This window comes from Peromyscus californicus, unplaced genomic scaffold, assembly GCF_007827085.1.
Source record: "Peromyscus californicus insignis strain IS unplaced genomic scaffold, ASM782708v3 Scaffold_6__1_contigs__length_162567912, whole genome shotgun sequence".
NCBI lineage: Eukaryota > Metazoa > Chordata > Mammalia > Rodentia > Cricetidae > Peromyscus > Peromyscus californicus.
This window is the reverse complement of record NW_026294584.1, coordinates 63,767,616-63,780,802: the sequence shown is the minus strand read 5'-3', so window position 1 is coordinate 63,780,802 and position 13,187 is coordinate 63,767,616. Positions and strand designations below refer to the sequence as shown.

General features: G+C 46.5%; 1 protein-coding gene across 6 annotated transcripts in view; it reads right to left on the bottom strand.

The window, feature by feature from the left end:
- Dpp6 (dipeptidyl peptidase like 6) overlaps positions 1 to 13,187 on the bottom strand; it is an 883,656-nt gene that overhangs the window by 115,765 nt on the left and 754,704 nt on the right. For all 6 annotated transcript variants that reach the window (XM_052721907.1, XM_052721909.1, XM_052721906.1 and 3 more), the window contains exon 8: positions 4,995 to 5,115. In XM_052721907.1, coding sequence (XP_052577867.1) covers positions 4,995 to 5,115 — 121 coding nt within the window. The remainder of the gene's footprint in view (positions 1 to 4,994; positions 5,116 to 13,187) is intronic.

Genomic DNA, 13,187 nt, shown 5'->3' with positions numbered 1-13,187 from the left:
GGTTGGCAGGACGTGGGGCCAGAGAGGAGGCATCGGCACAGGACAGCTGAACAGTGACAAGGAGGCCCCTGGTTGTCCTCGCTCTGGACATGGCTGCCACATTTTATGCCGTGTCCTGATTCTGATTCCCTGTCTTCGCCCATTGCTCTTAGGCTGATCTGTGTAAAACCAGACATGTGGATCTGGCTGGCACTGTATCAGAGAAAGCAGAGGAGCAGAGAAGCACCATCTCACTCCATGCCCTGTCACGGCAGAATGCGTCTCTACCACATGGCTCTCATCTTTTCCTCTGCACCTCCACAAGAGACAGTCCCCATGCTGTCAGCTGCCAGGGACGCTGTATGGAATTGGAGACGAGAGCCAGGCAGTGAAAATAGTCTTCCAGTCACATTACATCCTAGCTGCAGTAAGCCTCTTGCTTAAATCGTGGCTAATCCATTTTTCCTTTGCTCTGCTGTACGGCACCTCAGAGGGCAGAAAATTTGGTGAGTGCTGATTACATTTAGATATTTCCATCATTAATTTTCCTTCCACAGCCTCCTCTAGACACCACAGGTAGAGCCAATATGGTGTTCAAAATATTGAATTTCTACAACTGATCACAAGGAACTTTGGGCTCCCAAAGATAGCAGCTGTCAGTGACTAAGAAGCAGTCTAGCAGGACAGGTCCAAACCAGGGAGAGAGTTCAAAACCAGCTTCAGCCTCTGTGTAGCTACTATCAGTGGGGAGAGGGCTCCTATGGTCAGACAGGCTCCCTCCCTCTACACTGCTTCCCAGAGAACTGCAGAAGACACAGCAGAGCACACACTGTTCCAACATCCCTTCCATCTGGTCACTGCTGGTCAGGAACCACCTGAGGGGATGGTCTTCAGGACATGTTGGGGGGGATGGCAACAGGCATAGCTGCTCAAGAGCCATAGTGAGCATGCCCCTGCCACACCCACACGGGCAACATTGCCCTGTCAAATAGTTTCTCTTGATCTGATCCCATGTTCCAAGCACCTTATCCCTGTGGAATAGTAAGGTTAAAGGTCAGCCCTGGAATGTCATCCATACCAAACCTGACTGAAAAAAAAATCTAAGTAAATATCCTCCAGGCCACTTTCTCAGGTCCTAGTGGCCTCAGCCTTCTTAAGGCTTCAGGCTGTGTTCTGTGAATAGTTTCTCAAGTTCACAGTCTCTTGGTCTCTCTCCATCCTTTCATATGAATTGGGATGAGAGTTCCTAGTCCTCTACACAAGGAGAGAGGGGCCATTCTCAGGTGACCCCAGGACATCTGACTCTCATCAGACATGACCATTGTATGAGAGCAGCATGCCTTTAAGCACCTATGCTAGGTTTGGGTCCTATACACTGCTGTTTAGCGGGAGAGGAATAGATGATTGGTTCATCACTTAATGGGAACATTTAGGGACTTAAATTCTTGTTATTAGAAAACTACCAGCAACAATTCTGTGTTGGTCCTCACTAGCTCATGTACTTGATAGGGATGAAAATGAGCTGACAGTACTTTATAAACAAAGGGTAGCAACCAGCTCTGTAACCATGGCAACAAAAAACCTTTGTAAAAATTTGGATAATTACAACTCTGCTCAAATGCTCCCACATTGGGAGCATTTTGAATTACTAAGCCTTGCTCAAAGCATGGATTCTTCATGGAACATTCCTTCACAGTCATCAGAACATTCTAGTAACACCTTAAATTTAGTTTATGGAGAACCAAGTTCAGTAAAACTTAAAAGCTGCCAATACTATCAAGTTGTCTTTTTCTTTTTATTAAACTGTAATTCCACAATGCTACATGGCATTTCCTCACAGGACAAAAGATGCATATTTTGTTCATCAAAACTAGTCTCTGGTCCATACAAGCCCTGGAAAGTTACCCAGAAGATGGTGTGGGGTACACAGCCAGCCTTGAGCCGGGGTTTTGCCTGGTAGCTACCGGCAGGAGATCTTTCTGCTCAAGGGATGGAGATTCCCAGCAGCCCCCCGGCTTCCTACTTATCTCTCTCTCTGTCTCCAGCACTCTGAAGTGTTCAATATGTCTGAGGCTCTTTTTGGGAAACAAAAATCAATGTGGTGTCTCGCTGCCAATAACTGCAGACTGCAGTATGCTTCTCGCTTACTGTGTCTTAGCTGCTTCTCAGAACTAACCCTTCCAGGCAAGCAGGGCCCTCTGCAAATGTTGGGTATGATTTCTCTCATCTACTCCCTGCCCACTCTGAAGCAAGAGCCTGGAAATAAAGCAGTTAAGTCACTGATTAGGCCAAGGCAATCTTCTAAGTTTATTCTCCTGTTATTAAAAAAAAGGACACAGTGTCCCCCAGGGCTCCCAGGTTCCCCGTTTCAGAAGTCTGAGCGTCAGCATATAGAACCATCCAGGGAACAAGGGTAAGCAGATTAAGCTGCCCCATCACTGAGAGATTGATTTGAAATATTTGAGCTTCTGTTAACATAGCTACATGATTTCTTGTAAATGCCTTGAAGAAAATAAAGAATCTTTTCAATGGATTTGCTAAGGTTAAGCTTAACTTGAATGGCAAAGCAATGAATTTTTTATTTTTTTGAGATACCGAGAAAGATGTTTTAAACCTCCTGGCTATGGATGTTATTAAGGAGATTAGTTACAGAGTGAGCTGAGGCTCTTGCAGCCAGACCCAAGGCCCTTCTCTATGGGGCCCTCAAGGAGCTTAGCTTGCACCAGCCTCCCATGAAATTCAAGACAGACAGTTTCCAAACTGTGGCAAATCCTGCCTGGATGCTTCCATCTCTCTCTTTCTCTCCCTCCTTTTAAAAATATATTGCACTAGCTCACCCTAATTGTCATCTTGACACAACTTAGAGTCATCTGAGAGGGGAGCCTCAACTAAGGACTCACCCACATCAGACTGGGCTGTGGGCATGTCTGTGGGGGATTATCTTGATTCATGTAGGAGTGCCCAGTCCACTGTGGGAGGTACCATTCCCTAGGTAGGTACCACTACTTGGGGCATGTAAGAAAGCTACCACAGGCAGCAAGCAAGCAGTGTTCCTCCATGGATGCTACTTCAGATTCCTGCTTGAGTTCTTGCTCCGACTTTCCTCAGCAATGAGCTGTGACCTGTGAGTAATAAACCTTTCACTTCCCTAAGTTGGTTTGGGTCAGAGTGTTTTAACACAATAACAGAATGAAACTAGAACAGATAATATATTCTTTCCTTTGCAATAAAAATACCAGTGACTAGGTTAAACAATAATTAATACAGCCACTGTTAGTGTAATAGGATTATATGTGTGTGTGTGTGTGTGTGTGTGTGTGTGTGTGTGTGTGTGTGTGTGTGTGAGGATCCTCTAGTACCTGCCATTTGCCATGTTGTGCTAAATCTGTTCTGGTCACAACTCACATTGGATCCCTCCAATGTGTTATTTGAGCATGTTGAGTTCTTAGAGGTGAAATAGCTCTACAAGGTCATGATGGACCTCACATGTGACCCTGTAACCCCATTTGCTACTAACCCTGCTACTAACCACTCCCCAGCAAGATAGATAGCAGGCCCAATCCAGATTTGGAAGGCATCACGTATAGGCAAGAGGTGGGCATGTGCACCCATTTACCATGTAGAAAATTCTCACTCAATATCTGCACAGTCAAGTAACCAAAGAAATTTTAAAAACATGTCATGATCTTTTAAGTAAGTTTATGATTTAGGGCTGCTTTCCTGTCATCATAGGCTGGACATGCCTAGTAAAGCCTCTCACAGAGCAGGCACTAACAGGGCTTGGTTTTCTGGTGGTTTCTCAAAGGCTTTTTGGTTGTCTCTTGGGGCACAGGACTACAGGGTCCTCTCTCTTGATGATTTTATCTGGTATGTGAGATGATCTCTCTTGTTGACTGCTGGGCACACATGGGCCTGCACCCAGTGCAGAAATACAGCCCCTCTAGAGTAATCTGGATGGAGCTGGGGAGAGCTTGGGTTGCTGTTCCCAGGGCCATTTCTGTACAGAGCAAGCCTGGACACTAGCCAGCCCACATCTATTTCACTCCATCAGCTCCCTCAGGAATGGCCTAGGGGATCATGTGAAACTAAGTCTCAGAGCTGACTGCCCTGGATCTCAGAGGACAACCTGGAAACTGGGTTCTTAAGAGTGATCTGAACACCGACTAGCACTGGGGCTCTAAGGAGACTGGCTGGAGAGCCCCCTTGCCTGCATGTGGCAGTTTCAGCTTGTCTGTCAGACAGAAGCAAGAGCTGCTGGGATCTCCAGCTGCTGCGGGGAGGGGGGCATTGACCAGAAAGGGGCTCAGGGGACTCTGGGATGATAGAAAAATACCATATTCTGATTGGGGTATGTGGCACATCTGGCTGTGCTTGCAATCTGCTGAAACTTGAGATTTCAGTGAGCTGTGATGGGAAGTATACCGCCCCTCCATACCATATGCTCCCATAGGCATAAGTCCAGGCCTAAGAAATGCATAGCTCCAGGAGGAATTGGTACCAGCCCCCATGAAGCAAGAGCATCCCTGATCCTTCCCAACCCAACTGAGGGTACTGTGCCACACCAAGACAACTAAAACATCTGACCTCTCCCAGATGCAGACAGGTGTTTTAACTCTTGGAGCAGGTAGAGGGACACACACATTTGTACTGGGAGCACTCAGACAATTTCCCCATGAAGGAACTCTCCTTTTATAGAAGCACCAGTGGGTTCAGTGAAGGCCCTTATATCTGCTTTCTGTGAATCCTTCCTCACCTGTGAATCCCCTATTCCTGGCCACCTGTGAGTATCCACATCTGGCACCTGTAAGTATTCACATCTACCACCTGTAAGTCCCTGCACCTGCCACCCATGAACGCTGACTTGGTGTTCCCTGGAGCTCAATGGCCTTCAGGAAACTGAAGTTTAATTTATAACTAAGTCGAAGAGAAAAGAAAGCTAGTCCAGAAGTTGAATCCAGCACTGCAGCAGCTGCTCTGTGGGCAAATACTCTGCATCTTTACCCCTCAGGTCTTACCTTCATACAGCCAGTCACTGAGGCCGTTGTAGACCACACCCTCCTTCCCTGTAGAGACCACTCGGATTGCCTGCTTCCCAACATGTGCGCAGTAGTAGATGTTGTTCTCAAAGATAAATATCTGATTTGGAAAGAAGAAACAATAGCAGAAGTAAGCAGGGAGTGGGTTTAGGTGTTCTTACGTTTGAAACTGCCCGGCGTTTGTTCACCTGCTGTGTGTGTCTGATTGAATAAAGGTGGTCATGGAATCATTTGTGGCTGATTCCCCTGCAACATAGCCCACATTTAGGGATTGATCAGACACTCAAACTCTGCAGAGTTTGCCCAGTGTCACCATTGTTTTTCAATTTAACATCCGCGTTGTCATGATTGGATCATTTGTGGCTTGATACTCCTGCGTACTGGAACAGTGGTACTTGGAATTGGATTGATAGTTCAGCACCGTGGTTTTTCCTGGTGATTAAATTGTAGGCCATGGGGGCTGGAGATCTAGCTCTACATCTTTCAGCTTTCACAGGGAGTTGGGATGGCTAGTGCCTGTCTGAACTTGTCATGTGTCTGGATGGCGGTAGGTCGGTACCACCATGTGACAATAGTACTCACAATGTTTTGAGGAGTTCAGATCTTGGCAAGGGCTAACCTGAGGTGGAGATATGGGGAATCTGGGAAGTCATGGGTTGTCTGGCCCAGGTCAGGGCAGGACAGGCTTCCTTACCAAAGAGGAAGGGCAGTTGTACTGGTTACTTTAAAATTCACAGTTCATGTCACCAAGCACTTTCACACCATCATACTTCCCACCCATGGAATGTTTCCACCATCTCCAACTGACAGTCTGTCCCATGAAGCATAGCCCCTGTCATCTCTCTACAGACCCTGGCACCTAGCACTGTGCTCCGACTGTCTGTGAACTGTTCACTTGAGGCTTCAGTGTCTGTCTTTCCGTGGCTGGTTTATTTCACAGAGCACAATGTCTTCAGGGGTCATCTATGTTACAGCACATGCTGAAATGCCAAACAAGAGGTTTTCAGCTGAGACCTGAACACGTGGGATCAGGAGGGATTGACAAGCTGGGGGTGGGGTGGGATGACAGCACAGAGAGAGACCAGATCTGGAGTCGGCAAAGCAGGTGGAGAAATGGGGGCAAGATTCTTGGGAGCAGAGGATTAATAAAGAAGGGACTGGGAGCCAGTTTCTGAGGATCTGCAGGAGGAGACTGGCAGTCACTGAGAGCTGCTGACTAATGTCTGGGTAGGGGGCCACACATTCAGATGCAGGCCTGCTGAGGGTGAGTCCAGTGTCTGTGTGTTCAGAGAAGAGGGGCAAGAGTCTGACAGGATGACTGTAGTCACCACAGATGTGACCACACAGAGGGAGGAGATGGAGCAGCGGGTAGCAAGCAGTAGCCCTGGCCCGAGTGAGCCGAGGTCTGGGATGATGGGTAGCGGCAAGGTTTTCTGGTCATTCTCTTTGGCCGCAGACTGATGGCAACACACTAATAGAACTGTATTGTGGCACAAAATAGAGTCTGGCCCTGGGTGCATCATTGGCTTCCTAGGGGAGGGGACAGAGTTGGTCCATGGGGTGGTTCTCAGAAGGCAACACATAATAGACGACACTGGGAAGCTTTAAAAAAAATCCCTACTGCTCAGACCATCAGTCTAGCCAGAGGCTCTGGAGCGGGACCCAGGCAGTAATATTTTGAAGTACGTCCTGGTGACTTTGATGTGCAGTCAAATTCAAGGTTCAGTGGCCCAGGGACTAGCCCAGCTCCCAAGCTGTCACACCAAGTCAGCCTATCTGCAGAGCCCCAGTCAGCTCCGTCCAAGCCTCTAGCATCTGGATCTGAACTTCACAGTATGCAGACCACACCAGCTAGAGAACGGATCAGGAAATAAAGTCAGTTTTGTTTGCTGTTTGTTTTTGTTTAAAGAAATTCTAGAAAAAAAATATTGAGAGTAGGTATTTTGCTTAATACAGAAAAGCAAAAATATGGACTATTTTGTACTTTCTTTGTTTATAGTATTGGAAATTGAACATAGGGTCTTGCCTGAGTTCTACCCTCCAGCTTTCCTTTTAACTTTTTATTTTACTTTATTTATTTATTTAATTTTTATTTATTACTCTCCAGGCTGACCTTGAACTTGGGATCCTCTTGCTTCAGCTCCCCGAATGGCTGGGATGACAGGTTTGCACCTCCAGGCCTGTGAATGTTTTCTGTGGAAATACAGCATGGTGGCTCTGGAAGGTTCTTTAGTCACTGGTTTTCAGTGTAGGCTTCCCGCTTTCTAATGTGCTGCTCACTTCAACCTGAAGCAAGCTGGAAACCTTCCAGAAGCAAGGACACATCCTAATTTAATTTAAGCACCTGTTCTTACAGGATTGCCTACGATGAACCCCTAAATTTGAGCTCCTTTTATGCACTCAGCTGGCAGTGGCTTTTTGAATCAAGTCAGGCTGTAGCCAATTAGTATTTTGCATAAATAAAATGTGCAGTGATGGGTATTAAGGCCTTTTCTGCCTTGGCTTTCAGGAGCAGACTGCAGAGAGGAGTGCTCAGCTGAGCATTCTTCCCATTTGCTGCTCTGCATTCCGGTGGTGATGTCAGGTAGGGGAGGTAAGACATTTCCTCTGCTGCCTGTGGGTCTGTGGTGCTGGGCACAGGACAGTGAAGTGCTGGGGTGTAGCTCCTGGCCCATCAGTGTTGGGATACTGGCTTTTCATTCTTTACCCATTTGGTACCCAGCAGGCAGAGGGTTTAGGTTCTTAACTCTTCCAAGTGGATATGGCAGGGGCTGACAATGTTCCAGAAGAGGTTGCTAACATTAAGACCTGGGCATACATGTCTCAGTCCCTCTGCCTAGTCCACATTAGCCTCTCAGCCTTGGCCTGCTACATCACTCACATTCCCTGACCTAACACAGAACGTGGCCTTCTAGACCCTAGCTCACCTCAGATTCCAGCCACAGTAGTCGTTACCAAAGGACCATTCATGCCTTTGGGTTCCATTTCCTGTCACTTCAGAACACAGTTTACCATCTGGTAGTGAAGGTCTTCCATGACTAAAGTCTGTGTGGCTGGCTCCTTCTTCCCTGCAGGCCGGGCTGAGGTGCTACATGTGACGACAGGGGAGCCAGGGCTGTCAGTGGCCTGCGGCAGCTCCACCTCAAAGCGAGAACCCAGCTCCACGTGGCTCAGGGTGCTCTGGGCTATGGTAGTAGACACCAAGTACCAGGAGCATGATGGGTAGGATGCACCCTCAGGCCAGTTGCTGGCTTCTGTGGGAAATGTTTGTCTTTAGTTGATGTCCCTACCTTGTGACACTACTTTGGGAGTTTCTGGCAACTTCTTGGCTGGAGGAAACAGATTGTTAAGGGCAGGTCCTAGAAGGTGATCTTAGCATGGGTGTGAAGATGAGTAAATAGATGAATGTGCAGTGCTGAGAAGAACATGCCACATACCTCACACAGCAAGTCTCAGGAGCACGCCTCCTGCTCCTGTTCATTGTCTTACACACTCACTCTGTCTGTCTAGGCTGTTAGTAGAGGCTCCATGGGAAGGCACCATGTGAGTGGGAACACAAAAGATGGATTTTCTATCAGGTCTCATTTACCTTTTCTCTTCTTCATTCCCTTGTGGATTGGGTATAAAGTGTCCTCCACAGGCACCCATGTTAAAAACACTTGGTCCCCAGCAGGGGGAGCTCTTGTGGGAGTGTGATGGCTAATGCTAATTGTCAACTTGTCAGTGTCTAAAATCACTGTGGAGACAAACCTCTGAGCATGTCTGTGAGGGAGCTTCTGGATTAGGTTAATTGAAGAAGATCCAGCCTGACTGTGGTGGTACCATTCTCTAGGTGGGTCCTCAACTGTAACAAAAGAGAAAGTCAGCTGAGCACTAACACTTGTCCCTCTGTGGATGTGATGACCTCACGTTCTTGCTGACATGCCTTCCCAACCATGATGGATAGTACCCTCAAACTGGGAGACAAAATGGACTCCTCCTTCCTTAAGGAGATCTGTCATAGCCACAAGAAAAAGAATGAATCCAGGGAGGTTCTGGAAACTCCAGCATGTGGTGAGTGCCTGGAAGGCAGGATGCTGGTCTCCTTCTCATTGTTTCCTTCTTCTCTCTCTCTGCTTCCTATCCACCACGACCTGAAGAAACTTCTGCGTTACACTCTTAACTCTGTGATCTCAAGCACTTGGGGCCAAGTGACTATGGATTGGAGGAAGAAATTGTCAGATAATGACGTGAATAGGAGAAAGGCTTGAAGATCAGGAATGGATGTGCTTTGGTCATCCCTAGTAGCCTGGAGGAGTTGTTAGGTGGGAAGAGACATCACGGGAGGGAGCCAGGGCACATCAGGGTGCCTTGTGTCCCACAGAGGTTTGGGTCAGTTTCTTTTTGGAATGGGAAGCAGAGGCACAGGGGAACACCAGCAGTGAATTAATACTTTAGAAACAGCATCACAGTGGCTGGGGGTGATGGAAGACACAGCGGGGGGATTGGGGCTGTAAGAGACGGAGAAAGCACACAGAACATGAGAATGTAAGACCGATTAGAAACGAAATGTGGAGAGTGCAGCCTGGAAGGAGGTTCATGCCTGGGGGGCTGCACAGGTGATGTGTCTAAGAGGGAGGGGGGAGTTGAAACAGAGAGGGCTTGGAGAAGGTCCTCAGATTTGGACTTGGCTAGGCTGCAAGCAAGAGGCCTCCAACACTCCACAGGCAGGTGGAGACACACTGGGAGATACAGGGGTCGGAGTGGCCCTCCAGGGAAGAAAGCTGAGAGTATGTAGACCCCTGAGGAACCAAGAGCTTCATAGGCAGGGAGAAGGGCTGACGATGACACTAAGCCTTGTCCAGTGGGTAGGAAAGCAGATCCTCTGAGGACCCCTGTCGCAATTCTTTCTACCTGACAGGCTGCTATTTAAGGGGGACATTGCAGCCCCAAATTGTCTCGTAAGTGCTTTAGACAGCCTGTCATAATTCCTCTTCATCCACACCACGTTTAGCAAGTGCTCCAGTGATAAGGTTAAAGAAAATGGATGAGTACTCAGTTCTTCTGACAATCATATTGAAATTACTCCAGGCATCGAGGTATAGCAGCTGAGCAAACAGCCCTTTAAAAAATGATTTCCTCTTATTCTGCCTCCTGGGACCACGGGATTAAAAAGTCTGCAGAACTTTGCTTGGGATTCCCTGTCATCACTTACCTCAGTTATTTCCCACCTCACATCCCTCCTGGACAGGTTTATCTCTTGCTGCCCAAGTACGCCCACTCACTTACTCTTGAGCAAGCTGCCCTAGTAGATTATTTACCTTCTTCTTGGCCCTGCTTTGTACAGAGAAGGGCAGAATTTTCTCTTCTCTCTGAGTTAGGTTTGCTATGGTTGAATCTCCACCTCACTCTTCTTCAAACATGTTCATATATATATATATATATATATATATATATATATATATATATATGTGGTAGTTTGAACGAGAATGGTCCCCATTGGCACATATATTTGAAACTTGTTCCCCCATTGGTAGAACTATTTGGGAAGGATTAGGAAGTATAGCCTTATTGGAGGAGGTGTGTCGCTGGGGGAGGACTTTGAAGTTTCAAAAGACCAGAGCCGTTCCCAGTGTTCCCTTGCTGTCTCTTGATTGCAGGTTAAGATGTGAGCTCTCAGATGGTACTGCCACCATGCTTTTGTTCTGCCATCATGGACACTAACCCTCTACAAGTGTAAGCCCAATTAAATGCTTTCTTTTATAATTTGCCTTGGTCCGTGATTGTTTTTTTGCAGCAAAAGATAAGTAACTACTAGTACTCACACCTAGCACCAACTTCTGTCTTAATTATGGTTTCTGTTGCTGTGAACAAACAGCATGGCCAAGGCAGCTTATAGGAGGAAGGGAGCACATATATTTCTAGAGGGATAGGAGTCCATCACCATCATGGTGGGGAGCATGGTAGCAGACAGGCAGGCATGGCATTAGAGCAGCAGCTGAGAGCTCACATCCTCATTTACAAACAGGAAGCAGAGAGCACACTGTGAATGGCTCCGGTCTTTTGAAACTTCAAAGTCCACCCCCACTGATACACCTCCCTCAACAAGGCCACACCTTCTAATCCTTCCCAAACAGTTCCACCAAAAGCAGACTAACTATGCAAACATATGAGCCTATGGTAGCCATTCTCATTCAAACCACCACAGTGGGATTGAAGATAGGGCTTTGATATAGTGTAGACTCATTTTGGGTGCATGTGTAGTATGGCAAACTGTGTCCTCTGAGTGAACTTCTAGGGAGAATACCCTATTACCATCTCATGCCTGTGCATAAGTGGGTATACATATGATTGAAATCAGATGCATTATGGTAAAGGGCATTTGAGTAGAGATAAGCTTATATAACCCATCCTGTCATTCAAAATAAAGAATAACCCAAGCTACACTCTTAGCAACCAGCTCCTCTTTCTCTAGGACCCAATACAAGTATGCCTCAAATAATGATGGAAGTTCCTGAGCACTTTGCATTCAGGTGGGCCACTGCCTCTCTTGGCAAAGTATCTAAAGCTTTTGCTTGTGTTTTATTCTTAATAAAACTAATTGCTGCTTTACTTTTGTGTGTGTATCTTTCTCAATTTTTTGAAGAAGGTACCAGGAACTGGAAAACAACCAGAGACTCCCAGTGAAAGTCAGAAAGGGACAGGGCTCCCAAAGGTGTCTTTCCTGTGTGTGGTTATTTGAATAAGAATGGCCCCCATAGTTTCTTAGATTTGAATGCTTGGTCATTAGGGAACGGCATTACTTGATGGGGATTAGGTAGGTGGTATGGCCTTGTTGAAAAAAGTGTGTCACTGCCAGGGGGCAGTGGGGTTTCATAAACCCAAGCCAGGCCCAGTGGCTCTCTCTTTGCCTGCTGCCTGCCCATCTGGATGTAGAACTCTCAGCTACCTCTCCAGCACCATGTCTGCCTGCATGCCTGCATGTTTCCCACCTTGATGATGATGGACTAAACCTCTGAATGTAAGCAAGCCCCTATTAAATACTTTCTATGACATCTCTTCACAGCAATAGAACACTAAGACACTATTATTCCTCTTTTCATGGAAGAAAGCTCTACCAGTATTAATCTCAATAATAATAATCTGAATCATCTGGGTTATAACTAATGGGGACTTCCACTCTGTGTATGTGTGTGAAAATAGACACCTTTAATATTTATAAAACCAACTCAAGAACACTAAAGGGAAAGTGCAGCCACATGCTCTGAGGCTGGTTTCCATACAGCTGAAAGAGGCACGCAGCTAAAGAGGTGGCTTAATTACATGAGGAACCAGGGATGTGATAATTACTATAATTGGGTGCAATTAGCTTTTAGTCCTGGAAAATCAAGGCCAAAGGGAACCATATTGAATAGCTTAGCGTTTGACAGAAAGACGGTGGCACAACAATTCGTGGGATGAGGACAGGAAGGACACTAGACTTGAAGCAGAGCCTGGATGGTGCTCTCCAGCTGCTGGCTGCCCAACTCTGGCATGCCCCTTGCCTTACTTCATCCACTCCCCTTCATCGCAGAAGAGGACTGGGAAGGGTTATCTGTAAGAGAGTTCTTCCATCTGTGACTGTGGTGAGTCTAAAATTCCCAAGAACATTTACAACCAGAAAATACCTGTAGAAAATGGATTACTTATTCTATGAACAGTTTGACTGAAGTGAGAGCCGTTTACCCCAGATGGGAAATGGAATAGTTATGGTGAATCCAACACCTCTCACCAAACATGAAAGTAGAGTCTCCCCCTGTGGTGATTAAAAGCCTCAGTGAGCACACTTCCTAAGCTTCCCTCAGCACTATTTTACACAGCTTTCCAGGGCTCAAGATTATCTCCAGTGGTGGTGAAGGTTCTGGCTGCCTCTCGTGGTCCATTCTGCTCTTTCTTTTGAGTTGCTCCATCAAACATGACTTTACTGACATTCTCTCAGCTGATGTCATGAAATGTCATATGAAACTATTTGCGCAGGTTTTTCTGATCTGTTGACACTGCAATCCACTGTCATCTAAAAGCTTATGATTGAGAATTATGTACGTCATTAAGTAACAAAACCACCAAAAATAGAATAAAAGACAAGCCTCATATTTTAATTAAGTTTATGATTTTCTGTTGGGCTGCATTCATAGCTGTCCTTGGATGCATGTG